General features: G+C 43.6%; 1 protein-coding gene across 8 annotated transcripts in view; it reads right to left on the bottom strand.

Moving 5' to 3' along the window:
- Window positions 1-203: 203 nt before the first annotated feature.
- ctnnd2a (catenin (cadherin-associated protein), delta 2a) overlaps window positions 204-17,210 on the bottom strand; it is a 195,364-nt gene continuing 178,357 nt past the window's right edge. For 3 of the 8 annotated variants that reach the window (XM_078095732.1, XM_078095733.1, XM_078095739.1), the window contains 5 exons: window positions 16,483-16,567; window positions 8,658-8,784; window positions 4,119-4,250; window positions 3,476-3,552; window positions 204-2,760 (listed from right to left, as the gene is read on the bottom strand). In XM_078095732.1, coding sequence (XP_077951858.1) covers window positions 2,281-2,760; window positions 3,476-3,552; window positions 4,119-4,250; window positions 8,658-8,784; window positions 16,483-16,567 — 901 coding nt within the window. In that variant the 3' untranslated portion in view covers window positions 204-2,280. The remainder of the gene's footprint in view (window positions 2,761-3,475; window positions 3,553-4,118; window positions 4,251-8,657; window positions 8,785-16,482; window positions 16,568-17,210) is intronic. The other 5 variants (XM_078095734.1, XM_078095737.1, XM_078095735.1 and 2 more) reach the window with 4 other exon arrangements.

The following is a 17,210-nucleotide window of genomic DNA, read 5'->3' as shown; positions in this document are numbered from 1 at the left end:
AACAAGCTTAAATTGTACATTACCTAAAATATATCAAAGTGTGTCAGATGAACCCCCCCCCACACACACACACACATCAAATGACTAATGTTTCCCCGCGATAGAAAACCCCTCTATACAACGTACACGTGAAGAAAATATCAGCTGCTATTTCTTGAAAGAACTGGACATCCCTAACTAAAACATCAGTGGAGACCAAGGCGTTGGATTGCAAAGAGTCTTTTATTTTTCCTCGTGTTCAAGTACGGTACGGTCCTCTCTCAGCAGGGTCATCTAAGAAGCATGGACACACAATAAACACACAACTCGCACCAAAGCCTGAGCATCTTCAGGTGGGATTTCTCTTCTTTTGTCTTGATTAGGGAGGAGGGGGGGTGGGGGCCCGATCAGCAGCTTCCATGTTTAGGTCAAGTGAACAAGAGTCCTGTTGTACACCACATAATCATTTTTTGTCTGCGAACATTTGTTGCATTTAGTGACACTGACATCTGCACATAAAAATTATATATATATATATTTATATTCATATATTCATAGATTTCTCATTCTATTTCAACAATTCATTCTAGTGATTTTTACCTTTTCATGTTGTAAAACTGGACAAACTGTCGGTAGGAATGCCTTGTTTGGACATTGATTTATACAGGAACGCACACTCACACAACAGGAGGCACACGCACACACTACTACACACATGCATGCATAGATACGCTCGCTCAATTTACGTGTACTCACACGGGCCACACACACACTCGCTCACATACATGCACACGTACACAAACGCACACACACACACACACGTGTCCCAACACACGCTCAGCCAGCACAGAGAGGCAGGTCTGTACATCTACGGGAGAGAGACGTTTCCCCATCATCCCCAGCAATATGTACGGCTTTACCTGATAAAAAAAAGAAAGTAAAAGGTCACCCATCCGTCGTCCAGAGAAACTTCGACAGAATGTCCTTCAGGACTGGTCCACGAGGAGTGTCAAAGTTTGGCACAATGTCATGTCTCTCTCTTCCTCTAATCGCTGCTGTACACTCGGACGGACCACTTTTCTATGCACAAGTGATGATGAGAAACCACGGAAAAGGTCAAACATATCGGCTCGCCAAATAGGAAAAGACAAGCCTTTCCTGAAGACAGAGTGTGCTTTAAAACATACACATGTTTTCTTTAGGCAGTGAAAAAGCACTTTTGTTGACGGGGTGGGGGGGCTCGGGAGCGATACAGCTCTGCCAATCGGTTTGAACATGTCCACAATGACATTTATTTGATAGAGGGAGAGAAATACAAACACTGTAGGGTTTCCTCTCCGGCCTGGAAAAGGGCAAAACTAAAAAAGGTGTCCACTGACATCCATCGTGACGATGTCCGTCTCTTGTGCGTATTTTTGTTGCTTTTGTTGTTTCAGTCAGTTGTCAATCACGGGGGGAAAAAAAAAAAAAATCACGTTTTCACAAGTGCCCTCATCAAAAACATGTGTAAATGTTTTTGAAAGTGAAAATTTTGAAAAGTACAAGTAAAAAAAAAAAAAATAATGAACGCAAAAAAAAGTCTGTTGAAGATGACATTCAATGAAATAAATTCAGAAGCCTCCGTAGGCGGCAAGGCCATTGCAACAAAAAAGGAGGGGGGGTGGTGATTGGGTTAAAGCAGTGCTACGTTTGTCACACATCCACTTCTTGCCGTGTGCCTGATGTGATTTCATTTTTTCCTGTGCTTTTATTCCTCCTGACCTCCTAAAAAGAACCCTCACGCCATCTTCATCCCTCCCCCTCGTCTTCTCTCTCTGCAACAAAAGGTCGGGCCACTTCTCGCTCCTACAGCGTAAGAGCTCGCTCTCATCCTCCTCCCCATTATTTCATGATCCCATCGCCCTCCTCTCCTCCCGATCTCGCTCGAGCACTCGCTCCAGCTGGTCATTCTCTCTTTCTGTACTCCCCTGCCCACTTCTCCCTCACCTTTTAAAACCAACTTCTTCACATCTAGTCCCCCTTGATCCACTCAATGGTTTTGCAATGGAGCCGAAAAGAGAGAAATAAAATAAGTCCGGAAAATGTCTGCATGCACATGCACAGTATCTCTTTGTCACTTGACCTGACGTCGCTTCTCAACTCAATCTACCGCCGTCTTCCCCCTTATTTAAAGAACACACATTTCTTGCCACTGGCTACCAGATCCCGTTGCAACAGGCCATTTGCTGTTATCCTTTCACACTCGCACACACAGACTCCCTCTCTGCCCCCGCCCTCCCCCCCAACATTATTCCGGCCCAACTAGACCCAGGAGTCAGGCGAGGCCGGGTAATGGCTGGTCTCATAGTTCAGTTCACTATACGGCCGTGAGGCCGAGTAGAAGTCTACGTAGTTGCCGGTGGATTTGAGGCCCAGGTGCATGCGCAGGTCCTCCCGCGGGTCTCTGGGGGGTCCGGTGGAGCTCGGAGGCTGCTGGGGCTGGGCCTGGGGCTGGGACGGCGCCTGCACCTGTGGCTGCGGGTGGGACGGTGGAGTTGGAGGTCCCTGGTCCTCGTAGTAGACCTCACTGAAGCTGCGACTCTGGCTGTGAGGTGGCGGCTGCGGCGGCTGAGGCTGGGGGAAGGAGGGAGGGGGCGGGTAGGGGTCGTAGTCCTTTAGCACGGCTGCTGACGGGCTGTCCTGCTGGGACAAGACACCGGGCTGGGTTGGAGCCTGGTGGGGGAGCAGGTGGAAGTGGGGTAAAAGTGGTAGGTGGTGGTGAGGCTCGGCAAGCAAGAATGACTGGTCATCGGGAAGGGAGATAAAAAGGTGGAGAGATGGAGAGGAGAGCTCATGGGGGAGACGGGTGGTGCAGGTAAACAGGCTCAGATAGGAGACTCATGCTGTGAATTCTCTATTACATGCAGGTACTGAAAGAGGAAACTCCTCTTGAACACTAACTCTCAAAGGGCTAGTTGTGTGTTAATGTGTGTGCGTGTGTCTGCATGTATAAACACACACTTTAAAAGATGAAGTCAAAACCCCATTTCTGAGACACCAATTGTGATTATTCAGTAGTGGGTTCTCTTCCCATTGAGCGAAAGGTTTTTAACTATGTAGAAAACACATATATCAACACAACATAGTCTTATCTTTGTACTGAAAGGCCATGCTGCTTACAGTTAGCGCTCCCTTTCCACCAGAAGAATCCTTAAACCGGAGGCGAATAATTAGCGCAATCAGCCGAGCTAATGCTTCTAATTGGCGCTCGGCTGCAGTGGTTTGATGCAGACTGAGCTGAAGGCGTGTCTCCGTAGCGAACGCCGCCATTGTGCCTCTTATCACAGCCGGACACCTTCCGTGCGCATTTGTGTGTCTGCGATGCCTCCGTCCTGCGGTTATCTCTCTTAATAACCGCCGTGTTATGACAGCATATGCCAATTTATGAGACCCCTGACCTCTGAGGCTAAAACCATAGCAGTGTGCGTAGTACACGTGTTGATCTCCGATTACTCACCTGGTTTTGCTTGATGTCATCGCAGGCGGTCAGGTAAGAGTTTCGGAACAACGTTGATGTTCCACAGGATACTTGAACTGGATAAAACGGATTATAGAAAAAGAGAAAGATAACACCTTATGGGAAAGATAACTAGCTCCCATACTGCGGCTAATGATTCATAGACAAACAAATACGTGGGAAACCAACACAATTGGCTTAGCTAAAAATCGGTTAATTAGATCCAAAATCTCCCTGCAGTTTGTTTAAAAGTCTGGCAATTACTACATCCCCAGTGCCCTCAAGAGAACATCGTGAGAGCGAGACAAAAGAACAGCATGGAAGAAGAGGAAAGAGACCAGTAGATAGACGCAATGGAATGGAGTGTAAGAAAAAACAAGTCATGAGTGGAGGGATAGTAAGAGAGCAGCGCAAAAAGATACTGGGAAGAAAGACGGGCAAACATAAACAAATCTAGGCGTCTGAGAGAAGAAAGACCAGTGTGGTCTCAGAAAAAAGACATGAGGAGAAATGAAGAGAAATGGATGAAAGAAAGATAAAAGGCGGAAAAAATAATCATTTTTTATATATATATATATATATATATATATATATATATTTTTATAATTTAATTCTGCCGTGTCTCTCCATCACACATTCGCACCTGCCATGCCGTCTTTCCGGGATGTGTGCTCTCCTTTGTTGCTATGGAAACCAGCGTTGGTTGCTGTGGAATCATAGTCCATCTTGCGTTCCTTCAGACTCATCATCTCTCTGGGGGAGGCTGGAGCGCTCGCTACACACACACACACACACACACACACACACACACACACACACAAAATAATGAGCATAGACCCTGAACAGCATGTAGCTTCACACTCGCGTGCTTATATTAGCGTGTGTGTGTCTCTGCCTTTCAAGGTGCACAGTCATTATTCATCATTTAGCTTGTCAGCATAAAGGGTCACCTCCAGCATATTATAAGACTCCTGGGAATTTACACACACACACACACACACACACACACACACACACACACACACACACACACACACACACACACACACACACACACACACACACACACACACACACACACACACACACACACACACACACACACACACACACACACAAATGCAAACAGTTTTGTGAATACATTATTTGAAGATCAACTATTTAGATCTGGTGAAAATATTCTCAATTCAGACAGTATGTGCCCCAACTCTTGCACAAGTAGTTTCAGTGGTTCCAATCCTTTTTTGTGAGACCCCTCGATCGATCCATCAAAGAAGTTCAATATGTCATCAACACCTCCCATCATGTCCCCAATGTGCTCTGTTGAATAGACTGTAATTTAACTCCATATGTGGAAGGAATCGCTTTCCCAAACAAAACACTAATTGTGAATTTATTGATGCTTACGCTTGGTTGGTTAATAAATGTCCCCCTTTGTCTACCCATCCTCTATTTTACACCCATGAATGCATCACCAAATGCAAGCCCACAGATATACAAAAGTGCAGACCCAGCACACATACAATGTATTTTCCCCTCGCTTTTATATTCCGACCCCCTGCCCACACCCCCCCAATGTAATCTCCTACAGCATATTTAAAGTGCTTACTCAGTCCCCAGTATCTTGACATATCAAATTGCCAGAATCCTGCCTTCTTGCATCAGCTCTTAACCTTCTTCGGGTCGGTTTTGACCCTTGTCTTAAGTCAGCTGTAAAATACACTAAAAATAAGTGTCAATCATCCAATTTGTTTCTCGTCTCTTGGTTACCTTAGTAGGCTGAAATATTGATTTGAATGTTTTGGGTGTGAGCCTCAGGCCGTAGTCAGTTGTTGTCACTAACTCCATACTGGATTCACCTCACATGGTGGTCTTTGTTTTGATCTGGTGCAGGTATACTAGACAACACGGCAAAATGAGAATCCCCTAAAACTCACATGACTGGGAGAGGAGTTGGCTGTCAGTGTGTTTTAGCCTCTAATTATCTATAACTGGGTCAAAACCAACCCCAACAAGACAAAAGGTCATCATTTCCAACCAAAGCTTTTAATAATTTAGTAGAATTATTTTTTTATTTTGTTGAAATAGAGATTCCTGACAAAAAGTCAAAAAGCCTCGATACAATAAACAAATCAATGTGGTTCTTTTAAACAAGAGGAAGTTTAACATCCATGTAACTACCCACCCTATTTACAGTAAATATTTAAATATACAGGCTCTTCAGACCCTTTGGACCTTATATTGAGAAGTGATGTTAGGAGCAGAGAAATATGTATATACCAAGTGCGCGCGCGCACACACACACACACACACACACACACACTTCCAACATTTGTCTAAGCTGATCAAAAAACCTGTAGACTATAGCAGAAAGTAGAAAAAAAGCTTTTCCGGAGATTCTCACTTTGTCAATTCAAATACTAAAAAGGACTAACTTCTTCAATTCTTAGCATTGATAGGGTCGCAATCTGACCACTTATCGGTTCAGATATTTTGTGTCTTCCCGACAAATGTAATCATGCGATTAAATTTGTCTGGAAGACACAAGATTAGTCAGTCATGCAACAGAAATGTCTGTAAAGAAATGCATGCAGACCTGGTTGTGGTGAATTCAATTACACACATTTAGTAGGCCAAGATAAAAAAGGGGGAGACAGAGGCTACAGGCTATTATGACTTTGACACATTTTTGATTTTAATTTTTTCCGAATTTGTCACATCCGCAGCGAATTCCATTAAAGGTGGATGCTCAACCCAGACACAGGCGGCCTCAGAGATCATCACTGCTGGTTACGGCTACCGTGGGGACCTGGCTCTTAACTGCTGGATATGAGAGGCTGAGAGACTCATTCCATCAGTCCAAGACACATCAGGACCCTGTGGGGGCCATGATGGATGCAAAGGTACGTCTCCTCCCTTTGTCATCCTTGTAGCCTGCGTCCTCCTCTACTCAGTTTTTTTTGGGACTCTCCACTAACTCTTACATTGCTCCTCCACGCCATCATTACTCCTTCTGCTTTGATCCATCTCTGAGGGGACGGATTGAAAGTCTGGAGCGTATGCAAAGAGGAGATACAGATGCGTGTGTGTGTGTGTGTGTGTGCACATTGAGGCAGCCTGTAAAAAGAGATCCGGGGGAGAGGTGAGAAGAAAGTCGGATTACTGCAGAGGAGGAGGAGAAGAATGGTACGGATGAACGAGAAGGGGCGTAAGACTGGAAAGGCAAAAAAGGGAGAGACGATGAGTGCAGAGAGGAGGAGCAGGAGAGAAGATGGGAGTCATTTCCAGCAGTTTCCCATTCCCACCCACCTCCCTCAGACATACTACAGACATCCACAATTTCTCTCCGCACTATGATCTCAAAACTGCTTATTTTCAATGTCACCGGCCAAAGTGAAATCCTCATCCTTCACTTCCTCCTCACTGCATTACCCCTCCCTCAATCCCTAATTCTTCTTGCCTCCTTGCCTTTTCTCTTTATCTCCCTCTCTGTTTATCTCAATCCCCCCTTTCTGTCTCTCTCTCTCTCTCTCACACACACACACACACACACACACACACACACACACACACACACACACACACACACACACACACACACACACACACACACACACACACACACAAAGACTCTTTTTCTCCCCCTCCCTCCATCCCTCGTTCTACCGCTCTCTTTCAGCTGGGTCCTTGAAGACCTATCTAAGCCGAGAGGAAGGAAAAGTACTTTTCTGCCTCATCAGCTTGCTAAGCCCAGTTTGGAGAACGCACAGCTAAAGGCGCTTAAACTACTGATGCTAACAGCTAATGCTAATGCACCTTTTGCTAAGCACGAAGGCCAATGGGCTCAAGCTAAAGGCTAATCATACAGCAGTCTGATTGGTGAGCACTAGCGCTAACAGCCACTTAGTCTCGATGTAAAGACTGATGTACTGGTAAGTGTTGATGCTACTTTTAGTAGCATACTTCATTATAATCCATGCATGACCTTCTGGTTGTGATCATGTCTCACACACACACACGTGCAAATATGTGCAGTTAGTTGTATTGTCACACACTATATCGTCCACTGCCACACTGCATAACTGTAATGGATTCCCTAACAGAGGGCTTAGATGAGAACAATCATTTACGACAACGTAAATTCGTTTTGAATACCGGCTGTGACAAATACAATGTCTGTCCTGCTTCGATAATCATTCTACCATTTGAAACAGTTCAACAGATGTACACTGGGAAATAAACATAAAATATGCTCTCACCGAGCAGGTTAAATATAAAGCCATGATCAACAGGTGATTGGTTAAGTCCAGCATAAAGACAGGAAGCAGGGCAAACAGGCAGCACCACTCAGTAAATTGTAAAATACCCATGTTGAGTGGTAGCTCCTCTCCGGCCCTCGTCCACCACTGTAAATTGTCTTTTTTTTTAACCGTCCTTCAATCCGTTTTATGTCTCTCACTCATTTCACACACATTTTCCGATTTGCAGTAGCGAGCCGTTCACTCACACATGATCCATTTGTCCTCACTGGAATAATGTGCCTCTGACCTTTGCGTTCTTTATTTTCCTTGCTTGTAGCTCTGCGGATTACAGAATTGCCCTTGATTCCACTCTGGCTTTTCTTGTAAATGACCATGTGAGATGATATCAACTTTAGACAGTCAGTTAAGAGCCACTTAACTCACTATTAAACCACAAGTTGTAGATTATATATATTTTTTTACAAATGGAACCAACTAAATTTTAAATAGCAATTGAAACATCTTAAAATGAATGAGGTTGGTTTTTATCTATCCTAGTAGTAGTAACAGTAACAAGACACAAAAATATCACCCGTCTGCTTAATATCCTGAATCAATAGCCATGAAACAAACACAAAAACCATCTCTGATGACTTTACTGTTTGAGCTTTGGACTCAAGGCTTTATTAACCAACGTTTGCACCTGTACTTCATGCTCAGCCACATATGAGGCCAAAATCTAAATTATTTTAATCTAAACTCAAATATATGCTACAATAGAAAATCACTCACTATGCAAAACAATTCTTAGTTGAAAAACTTAAAACTGAAACTTGTTGTTGAAAAGAGCCACAGTAAAGAAGGAAAACCAGGCACAGACAAACAAAAAAAACCCCGCACAATCTCTGTATTCAAAATTCAAAGTGTCACATGTTCCTCACCGGAGCGGTTATTCGGGGATGTCCTAACGGGGGAGACGGAGGGAGTTCTTGAGGAGGAGTAGGGCCTCTGTCGGTCCCTCTCTATCGTTGAGGCAGAGCCCACAAAGTGGTACTGGGAGTAACCATCCTGCAAAGAGAACACACAAAAACAACAGATCAACTAACTGCACAAACTCAAAATCGATTCATATTGACCACTTTCATAAAGCAACAACACTGATCCAGCATTGATGAAGCACAGAACTATTTGTGGTGTGGAGGTTTCAAGATAAAACCCTCCCTGTACGCATGTTGTAGCCCTTAAGGCCTCTAAAGAACTTTTAACGGAGTTTTAGGAACAATTGGTTACTGAAGACACGCTTGTTTATATGAAAAGGATGATTGAAATGTTTGGAATTTAGTGGACAAAGTAAATGTTTGCAGAGGAACAAGTTTGTCCTTGGTTGTTTGTTACATGTTTTGAATGGCAAGTCAAGAATGTATTCTGGACAATAAGGAACACTGACAAATACTCACACAGGCATATTCAAACATCCACACACACAACAAATCCACACACTTGCGTGAAGCCCGAGCGTAGTCAATATCCAACTGTCCTCAGACAAAAAAATGAATACAACTCCACAAGCTTAATTACTGCCAAACCAATCCGTATTAGCTCAGCGATGATTGGAACAAAGCCCTTTTCATAAAAATGGATAATGAAAGTCAACAACAATCACAGAGCTGGAACCAAATTCAATTTAGCATTAAGATAATTGGGTACCTCTGAAAGCAAAGCACCAGCGTGTGATAAAAGCTAATGCAGACATGCTCCCTCATAGGTTTACCGCCCCGAGGACCGGTTGGACTGCGAGGAGAGGTGAAGCCCTTCTTGAGACGGAGGGAAGGAGGACGAGGCGACCGAGAGGTGGAGGAGATGAGATGCAGGGGGGCGGACAGGACAGAAGCAGAGGGAGACAAAAGATGACGGAAAGTAATGAGAGCTGCGAGGAGGAGGAGGGAGAGGGAGGGAGCGTAAAGCCGGAGAGAGAGAGATAGTCTGGACTGAGCCCAGTCTCGTGTACTTTGCCCTCACTCCCTGGCACAGCATAGGGACTAATGGACAGCTGGATCCTCTGACACAGAGGTTTGAAAAGGTAGTCTCACCTATACCTCCTGTCCTCATCTATTTATCCGCTACTCCTTCAGTCTGCTTACTCAATCTGTTTTACAAACCATGAAAGCACCTTAGGTGCGAACTCATGTTTCTCAAACGAACGCCGTTGCTGAATACTGAATGACGAATGAGTTCTGCACGTGTGCAGTCTGCGGCCTATTCATGTGACTCAACGTCTAGAAATGAGGTTTAGGAATTATCCACAGGGGTCTTTAAGCCCCCTCCCCACCCCCGTCCCTCAAGCAAAATGAGGACAAAACAAAATGGCAAGAACGGTTATAATCAGGAAAGAACAGAATTTGAAAATATATTCAAATGGCTGTCAAAGCCTACTTATTGTCTCTCTCCATCTATTAATTGACTTTGCACCCTAATCTTTATGCAGTAAGTAGCTGTAAGAATTGAAAGACTATACACACACCCCATCTGACAGTATGATGTATATTGTTTCGCAGCTTGTTCCAGCTCTTCATTGATTTTGTCATGTTGGATTTATAACAGGCTCAATATACACATCAACATTTCGTATATGATTCCAATGAAGGACTCAATCACTTAGCCGGTTCAATGAAAAAGGAGGTTGGAGGAGAGGAGTGTTGCAACAATCACTAGGCGAGGACAGTCCAAAGCACATTATACTAAAAACACAAAAAGCCCAATCAATTTACCACTAGGATGAGGACAGGAGACATGGAGAGAATAAGATCAGGGGAAAAAAGACAAAGGCCAAAAGGTAAACGAACCAGGAAACATATGGAGCGTGAGCCTTCAAAATAAAACCGGAAACACGTTAAACAAACTCTTTAGGACCACGATATATCCAATATGAAACATGGATATATCGTATATTGTAAGCAAACATTATGTCCACTATCATCATCGTCTACACAAACTCGCTCACCTGTTCTCAGATTTCTCACCTATTCTCGCCCTCCGACTTTTTTTTTTGTTCCATTTTCACCTCCTTTTTTTTCTCGTTCACTTACTCCCTAAACCTTTTCAGGCCCTACTGTAAATTAGAGGAAAAAAGAGGAGGTTGCTAGGCAACCATTTTGCCTGTTGCTCTCACCACCATAGTTGAAGGTCACAGGACTGGGAGATGAAAAGCGATTACAGCCCCAACAAAGAGGGAATGTGTGTGTGTGTGTGTGTGTGTGTCTCAGGCGGTGCCTATGCCAGACAGCAATTATGGCAAAAAAAAAAGAAATTATAAAAGGTTACCCATGTTGAGTAGTAGCTCCTCTCTGGCCCTCGTCCACCACTGTAAATTGTCTTTTTTTTTTAACCGTCCTTCTATCCGTTTTATGTCTCTCACTCATTTCACACACATTTTCCGATTTGCAGTAGCGAGCCGTTCACTCACACATGATCCATTTGTCCTCACTGGAATAATGTGCCTCTGACCTTTGCATTCTTTATTTTGTTTGCTTGTAGCTCTGCGGATTCCAGAAATGCCCTTTATTCCACTCTTTTCTTGCAAATGACCAACACTGTGAGCCTCCCAAGACACAGTTGTTGGGCTCTATACTGAGACCGGCTATCTGCACATCTCTCTGTCTCGTACTGTCTGATACAGGTGGACATCAGAGGGAAACCAGGCTGAACACAGAAGCAGCTTCAGAGGCCTGAGGTGGGTTTGATGTCCACTGAAGTCCTTCCACCGTTTATGCAGTGTGGCAGTGGACGATGGATTTATTTTGGCTGCCTCTATCGACAAAAAGCATCTCACCATTCCCTTTTTCTATACACAACTTTGATGAGTAATCAGGTGGTCACACACACACACACACACACACACACACACACACACACACACACACACACACACACACCAGTTGAAAAACTTTATCAGTAACACATTAGGACACATTTTAAACATTCATTTTACAGGAACATCCTGAGCATTCTGTGTGCAACGATCCTGCAAAGGACTCTGTTGTGCAATCGGTGACCTCACACACACACACACACACACACACACACACACACACACACACACACACGTCTCACTCACATCACACATATAGAATTACACATCATGTTGTAAATCTGTCACACATGTGACGAACGCAGCATCTCTCTGACCCTCAACCCCATCTGTCTTTCGTGTGTGTAGCTGTTGTTCTGATTTGTGTGATGTAAGTGTGATGTATGTATGCGATATGATAATGATACGTGTGCCTGTGTGTGTGTGTGAGAGATAGACATCTTCTCTCTCTCCCTCTAAGTGAGGCAGAGAATTGAGTCCTTGTGGTCCTATTAAGAATAGGTTAATTTACAATTTTCAGTTCTGCACATTTGTCGTTTACTTGAAAATTTGACCCGCGGCTTCTCTACATGGAACAGTAGCCCACATGAAACACTCACACACAGAATCAAGACGCATCCTGTCAAATAATACTTGGTAAAAAAAAAAAAAGTTGGTAAAAGCCGCCCTGGAGACTTTTATAAATGATTTATCCTCAAGTCAGTGCTGTAGTGTTGCTACAAACAGATTTGGGCTTTGGTTTATTAATGACTGCTGCACCACTGATCTTTTCAAGTCATCTCCGAATGCTATTTTCATAGCAAGTTACTGTTTATTTGTGGGCAGTCAACCATTTTAGTGCGTTCTACAAATGCTGGGCAGCCCCGGCTCGTTTGGTGTAATTCTCTCTTCTTTCTGCCTCTCTCAGGCCAGACTGCTTCCATGGTACTGCTGTAGGACGTGATTAACGCATCTTTGACAAAAAAACAACAACCACATTTTCAAAGACACACTTACACTCAGAGACACAAACACGCATGCGTACCCATGACTTTTACAAAGTGTGTTTTGAAATGCTCTCATTAGTTCAGAACTTTAAAAGCAAACTATTACTTGCAAACACAGCCCGTCTCACTATACTAAGACACTTTTTACCTCTCATCAAAACTGCACGCACACACACACAACTCAGGCATGGTTATCTTCAAACTACGTTTACAAAAAAACTCCTTTAGCCACTCGCTCTTCCTCCTCCTCCACTTTGGCTTGCAAACATTTTCGAGAGACTCAAACTCCGCTCTCGTCTAAATTGTGTGCTAATCCATGTCTGGATTGGAACCTAACAGGATTTTTGCAGCACCCAACACCCATGACCTAATACGTCATGCAGGGATACCAGCAGTTAAGTCACTTACTGCGCACTCTGGACTGCAGTGATAAAGTCAAAGAGGGGGATCCTCTAACGCAACAATTTACACAGTTATGAAATTAGGTTTGTCACTCACAGGGCTGTGTTCATATCATTTAGGAGGTATGGTGTCTATCGGCCTTTAAAAGTCATTTTTAGAGTGACTGAATATAGGATTATGGAGCGGTTTTACTAACCAAACAAGTGTTATGAAAATGTCTGTTAGAGATTTTAAATTGTTTGACCGGCAAGTTTTCTTGGTTAAACCCACATTTTAACTTCAAAATGTAGAATATTATGACAGTGACAAGTACAGGTTGATAAAATTGAGGATATTACAACAGGACTGCAGATATCTTGTTTCATATCAAAAGAATCCCTAGTAAATCAATATTTATTTCACATCTGATCAAATGCGGTGGTTTTGAAATGTGCATCCATAAAAATGAGCAAATTGCTTCTTTCATTATATAAAACGGTCAAATTATAGTCTGGAAAAAATAAAAGGCAGACGGATGGGGTAAAAAATAAACTGATAAATAATCCCCCCCCAAAAAAGAAGCAATATTTGTCAGACAGACAGCAAAGCCAATGACCTTCACGTCTGATCACTGCAGTGTTTTACCATCCAGTGGGATTGATTAGAGAAGTGTGAAGCAGACGAGGCTCCAAGCGGCCACATGGGGATACTGTGCAACACTGTGGATGAGAGGATGAGGAATAAAGAGCGACACAGTCGTCGGGATGAGGCGAGGACACGCTGATGCCGCGGGGCGGCCTCTCTTGAAGTGACTGCTGCAACAGTCACAAGTCTCGGACGTGGAGCGGGAACCCGCTGGAAGATGATCATGCAATGAGACGACTGGGGTGCATTCGGTTTGGTTTTTCTCTTCATTTTCTGTAACTCATTTCTAATGCATCAAAACATACTTTGTTCATACTGTTTTTTGCTTTAGAACGTCGGCTCACTCTTGTTTTTCGAGTTTAACAACATGTTGGAAAGCTGTGCAGGTATTTGAAATTAACGTAGGAAAATCCATCACTTTATCATCTGAGTGAAATTACTTTTTAAGGTGAATTGTGTTGTAGCATACAATCGCTGTTCTGAAGAATGTCCTCTAAGAGATTTTCCCATTAAAAGTGTCGGACAAAATTGAATAATAAAGACACTTAATTATGTGAGTCACAAAAGTATCAACTGTCGCAACGGTGCACACTATTGTTTATTTTCCCTTCAAAACAGATGAAAAACACAGATTCAAAGCCAAGGACACCTTCCAGGAATGTGTTATTTAATATTTCTGCGTATTTCATTGAGACATGTTGAACGTTTGGTGCTCTGAATGGCAGCTAACCTTGGTGGCACATATTTCACACAACACCATTACTGAGTAATGTGAAAGGAACAAACATCCGCCATTACTTTAAATCAAGTCGTTTGGAGCCCCGGTATTGGTTCGTTGTAAAGAAACAAAAAAAAGAGCCAGAGAAGGAGAAAAAGGAAAATGTGAGTGGGAAAGCGAGAGATAACAGTGTGTGAGAGTCAGTGCAGCACACACACACACACACAACTCTTCTCACTTTTGGCTTGTGTCTGTCCTCCTTCGTGTTCTCAGTTTTCTACCGCTTTAATGAGCTGCAGCATCCTGGTAGCCAGCGGCATCAACACTGTTTTGGGTTAAATACCTATTAGCTACGAGGTTAGCTTGTGTGCGTCTGTGTGTGCACAAGTCTGCGTGTGTTGTATGGTAAATAAAAGAAAAATAGGCTAGAGACTAACAAAGTTATTGATCCATCTGCCTGTGTAAACACTGTTGCTCAGTTGTGATGGTGCCCGCCAGAACTCCATTATTATTTTTGTTTGGAAGAGGTTATGAGAGACCTCGGGGCCGAAGAGCGCAAAACCGCACACGTGCACGCACACACACACTCCAAGCATTCGTGGAAACACACTTAGTGCCATTAACCCCACGGACTACATTCAAATACGACACTGACGTCTAGAGGGAGAGCTTTTTACTCATTTAACGTTATAATAAAGAATCTGTCTTTTCTTTCCTCCCGCGTGTGCTTCACTTTTTCAGCCAATCTACTTCACACCGGGTGGGTGTATCATCGGAGGCCCAAATGGACTGCTTTTTTTTGTAATTCTTTTGCAATTTGGACACGTTCAATGATACACTTTGTACAAAACAAGTACACGGCTCTCTGTGCGGCAGTGGAGGCGGAGCTTCATGTAGTTTTCGGCGGGCAAGCGATGGCTAGTTCGTTGACCGCAGTGAACCTTTTTATTAATTAATTGAGTTATTCAAAGACTCAAAGGTGGTGCTTTTTAGTTGAATGCCAACTTGTTCAAATGGAAGCAAATAAAATGTGCCTGCATGTGGCTGGTCTGATCCCTTTTGATGAGGGGGGGCAGGGCGGGGTCAAGATTGGGATTAACTTTCGGACAGGACTCAAATTGGGAGCCATGGGGCGGAGGGAGGAGGTCAGTAGCCCGGCTAAAGGGTCCGGGTCCTCCGACTGGTCCAACGGAGGAGTCCGTTGGAGCCTAGCCTATTAGAAGGCAGCAGTTATTTAAAAAAAAAAAAAAAATGGCAGGGATCAGCTCTTTTAACATTTCCGCCCAACAGCCATCTTCAGAGGAATTCATGAGGGAAAGTGACAAACAGGGAGTATATGTAGAGAGAGAAGGAGGAGGTGTTTGGGTAAAAGCTCCTGGTTGGTTTAAAACCTTCATCACACCTGTATTGATCACTTCACCTGATGTTTTGCATTTTGCTATTTGGAAAAGTAATTGGATCAATTGTCACCCAACTGGGGAGGACGGGGAGGAAAAGTAACGGAGAGTTCCGTGAATCCTTGATCACATCAATACAAATAAAAATACATTCAACACTGGGTGATATCCTGGGTTTTTGTAATCCAAAAAAAAGGTTCGTAGCCTCCAGAGTATAAAAAGTTTGCATTTGCGTTTGTGTGGTATTTAAAAGTTTAGGCTATGTTTTAATAAAATTGTAGGGTTACAAATTTGGTTAAAAACCCTTTAGTAAAGGGTTACAGTCCAAGGCCTTTATTAGAGCATATGTACGGACCACCAATCAATTAGTGGACAGCCCAAACATCATTCTTAAAAAGTGCAACTAAATCCATCTTCCCAAAATCAGATATCGTGCTGGAAGCACAATGCTGTACAATTAGTTAATCCAGTCGTGATGGATCTGTTATGATTTATGATGCATATCGTTTTCGTACAGGGACGTCAAGTTAATTGCCATGATCTGCAGGTCTCATTACTTCAACTATTAGACACACGTACGCACATAATATTGGGAAGAAGGAGATCGACGGTAACGTTGCTTGCTGTGTTTGACCCTGTTTAGCACGGTTAAAAAGTGACTGGTATGCCACAAGGATTCACTGTGCAGTAAGTCAGTGAAGAGTAAAATATAACAGGTAAACAAAGCGTTTGCGACGACGAATGGAGTACATGGTGGGTAAAACCTCCTACCTTCTTGTAGAGGGAGCGGAGGTCTCTGTACTGCCACATACCGCTAAGGACCTGAGAGGCTGCCTTCACCACCTTAGCTGAGTGTCTGTGGACAGTCAGGGGAAAGAGAGAGAGAGAGAGAATTACTTCTCCTGGCCAACATTTCTTCGGATAATGCCGCTGTGTCCTTCTGCCCTCCTGCCTTTACCAGCTGCACAAGATGGGTGCAGGCCAGTGGCCCTCGTGACGGCTGCAAGAGCCATTTCTGCACAGAAGGATTTTCTATGTAGAAAAAACGGAGTGTTTCCAGATGAGTTTTAAATCACCCTCTCTGCCATGCTAATGGCCCCATTCCTGCCACTTAGCTGAAAAATGACTCTAGAAGAAGTCGGTTCAGAAGCCCTGCCCTCCTAACAGCGAAAGAAGGAAGCAGGAGGGATGCTCAGTATCCGTTTGTGCACCAAGATGAACTAAAGTCCACCTGAAATCAGCTTCACTCTGGGTTTTAATTTTTTCCCAGTGAGAAGTACAAGGAGCTTTTCTGCGATTGAAATATGGCGTAATGTAATCAACGACATGCTACTTTACCATTCTGCTACAATGACATACCCCCAGCATGTATCATAACCGGCTAATCTAATGAAAAACATATTGAAACGCTGGAACAAGTCAACGACAACATTTACGCGCTGCCAAATTTGTTGTAGTTTGTATGAAGCGGATGCGCCCAGGCAATGTTTCAAATGCAA

The sequence above is a fragment of the Gasterosteus aculeatus genome, chromosome 21 (assembly GCF_964276395.1).
Source record: "Gasterosteus aculeatus chromosome 21, fGasAcu3.hap1.1, whole genome shotgun sequence".
Taxonomy (NCBI): domain Eukaryota; kingdom Metazoa; phylum Chordata; class Actinopteri; order Perciformes; family Gasterosteidae; genus Gasterosteus; species Gasterosteus aculeatus.
This window is presented reverse-complemented; position numbering and strand designations above follow the sequence as displayed.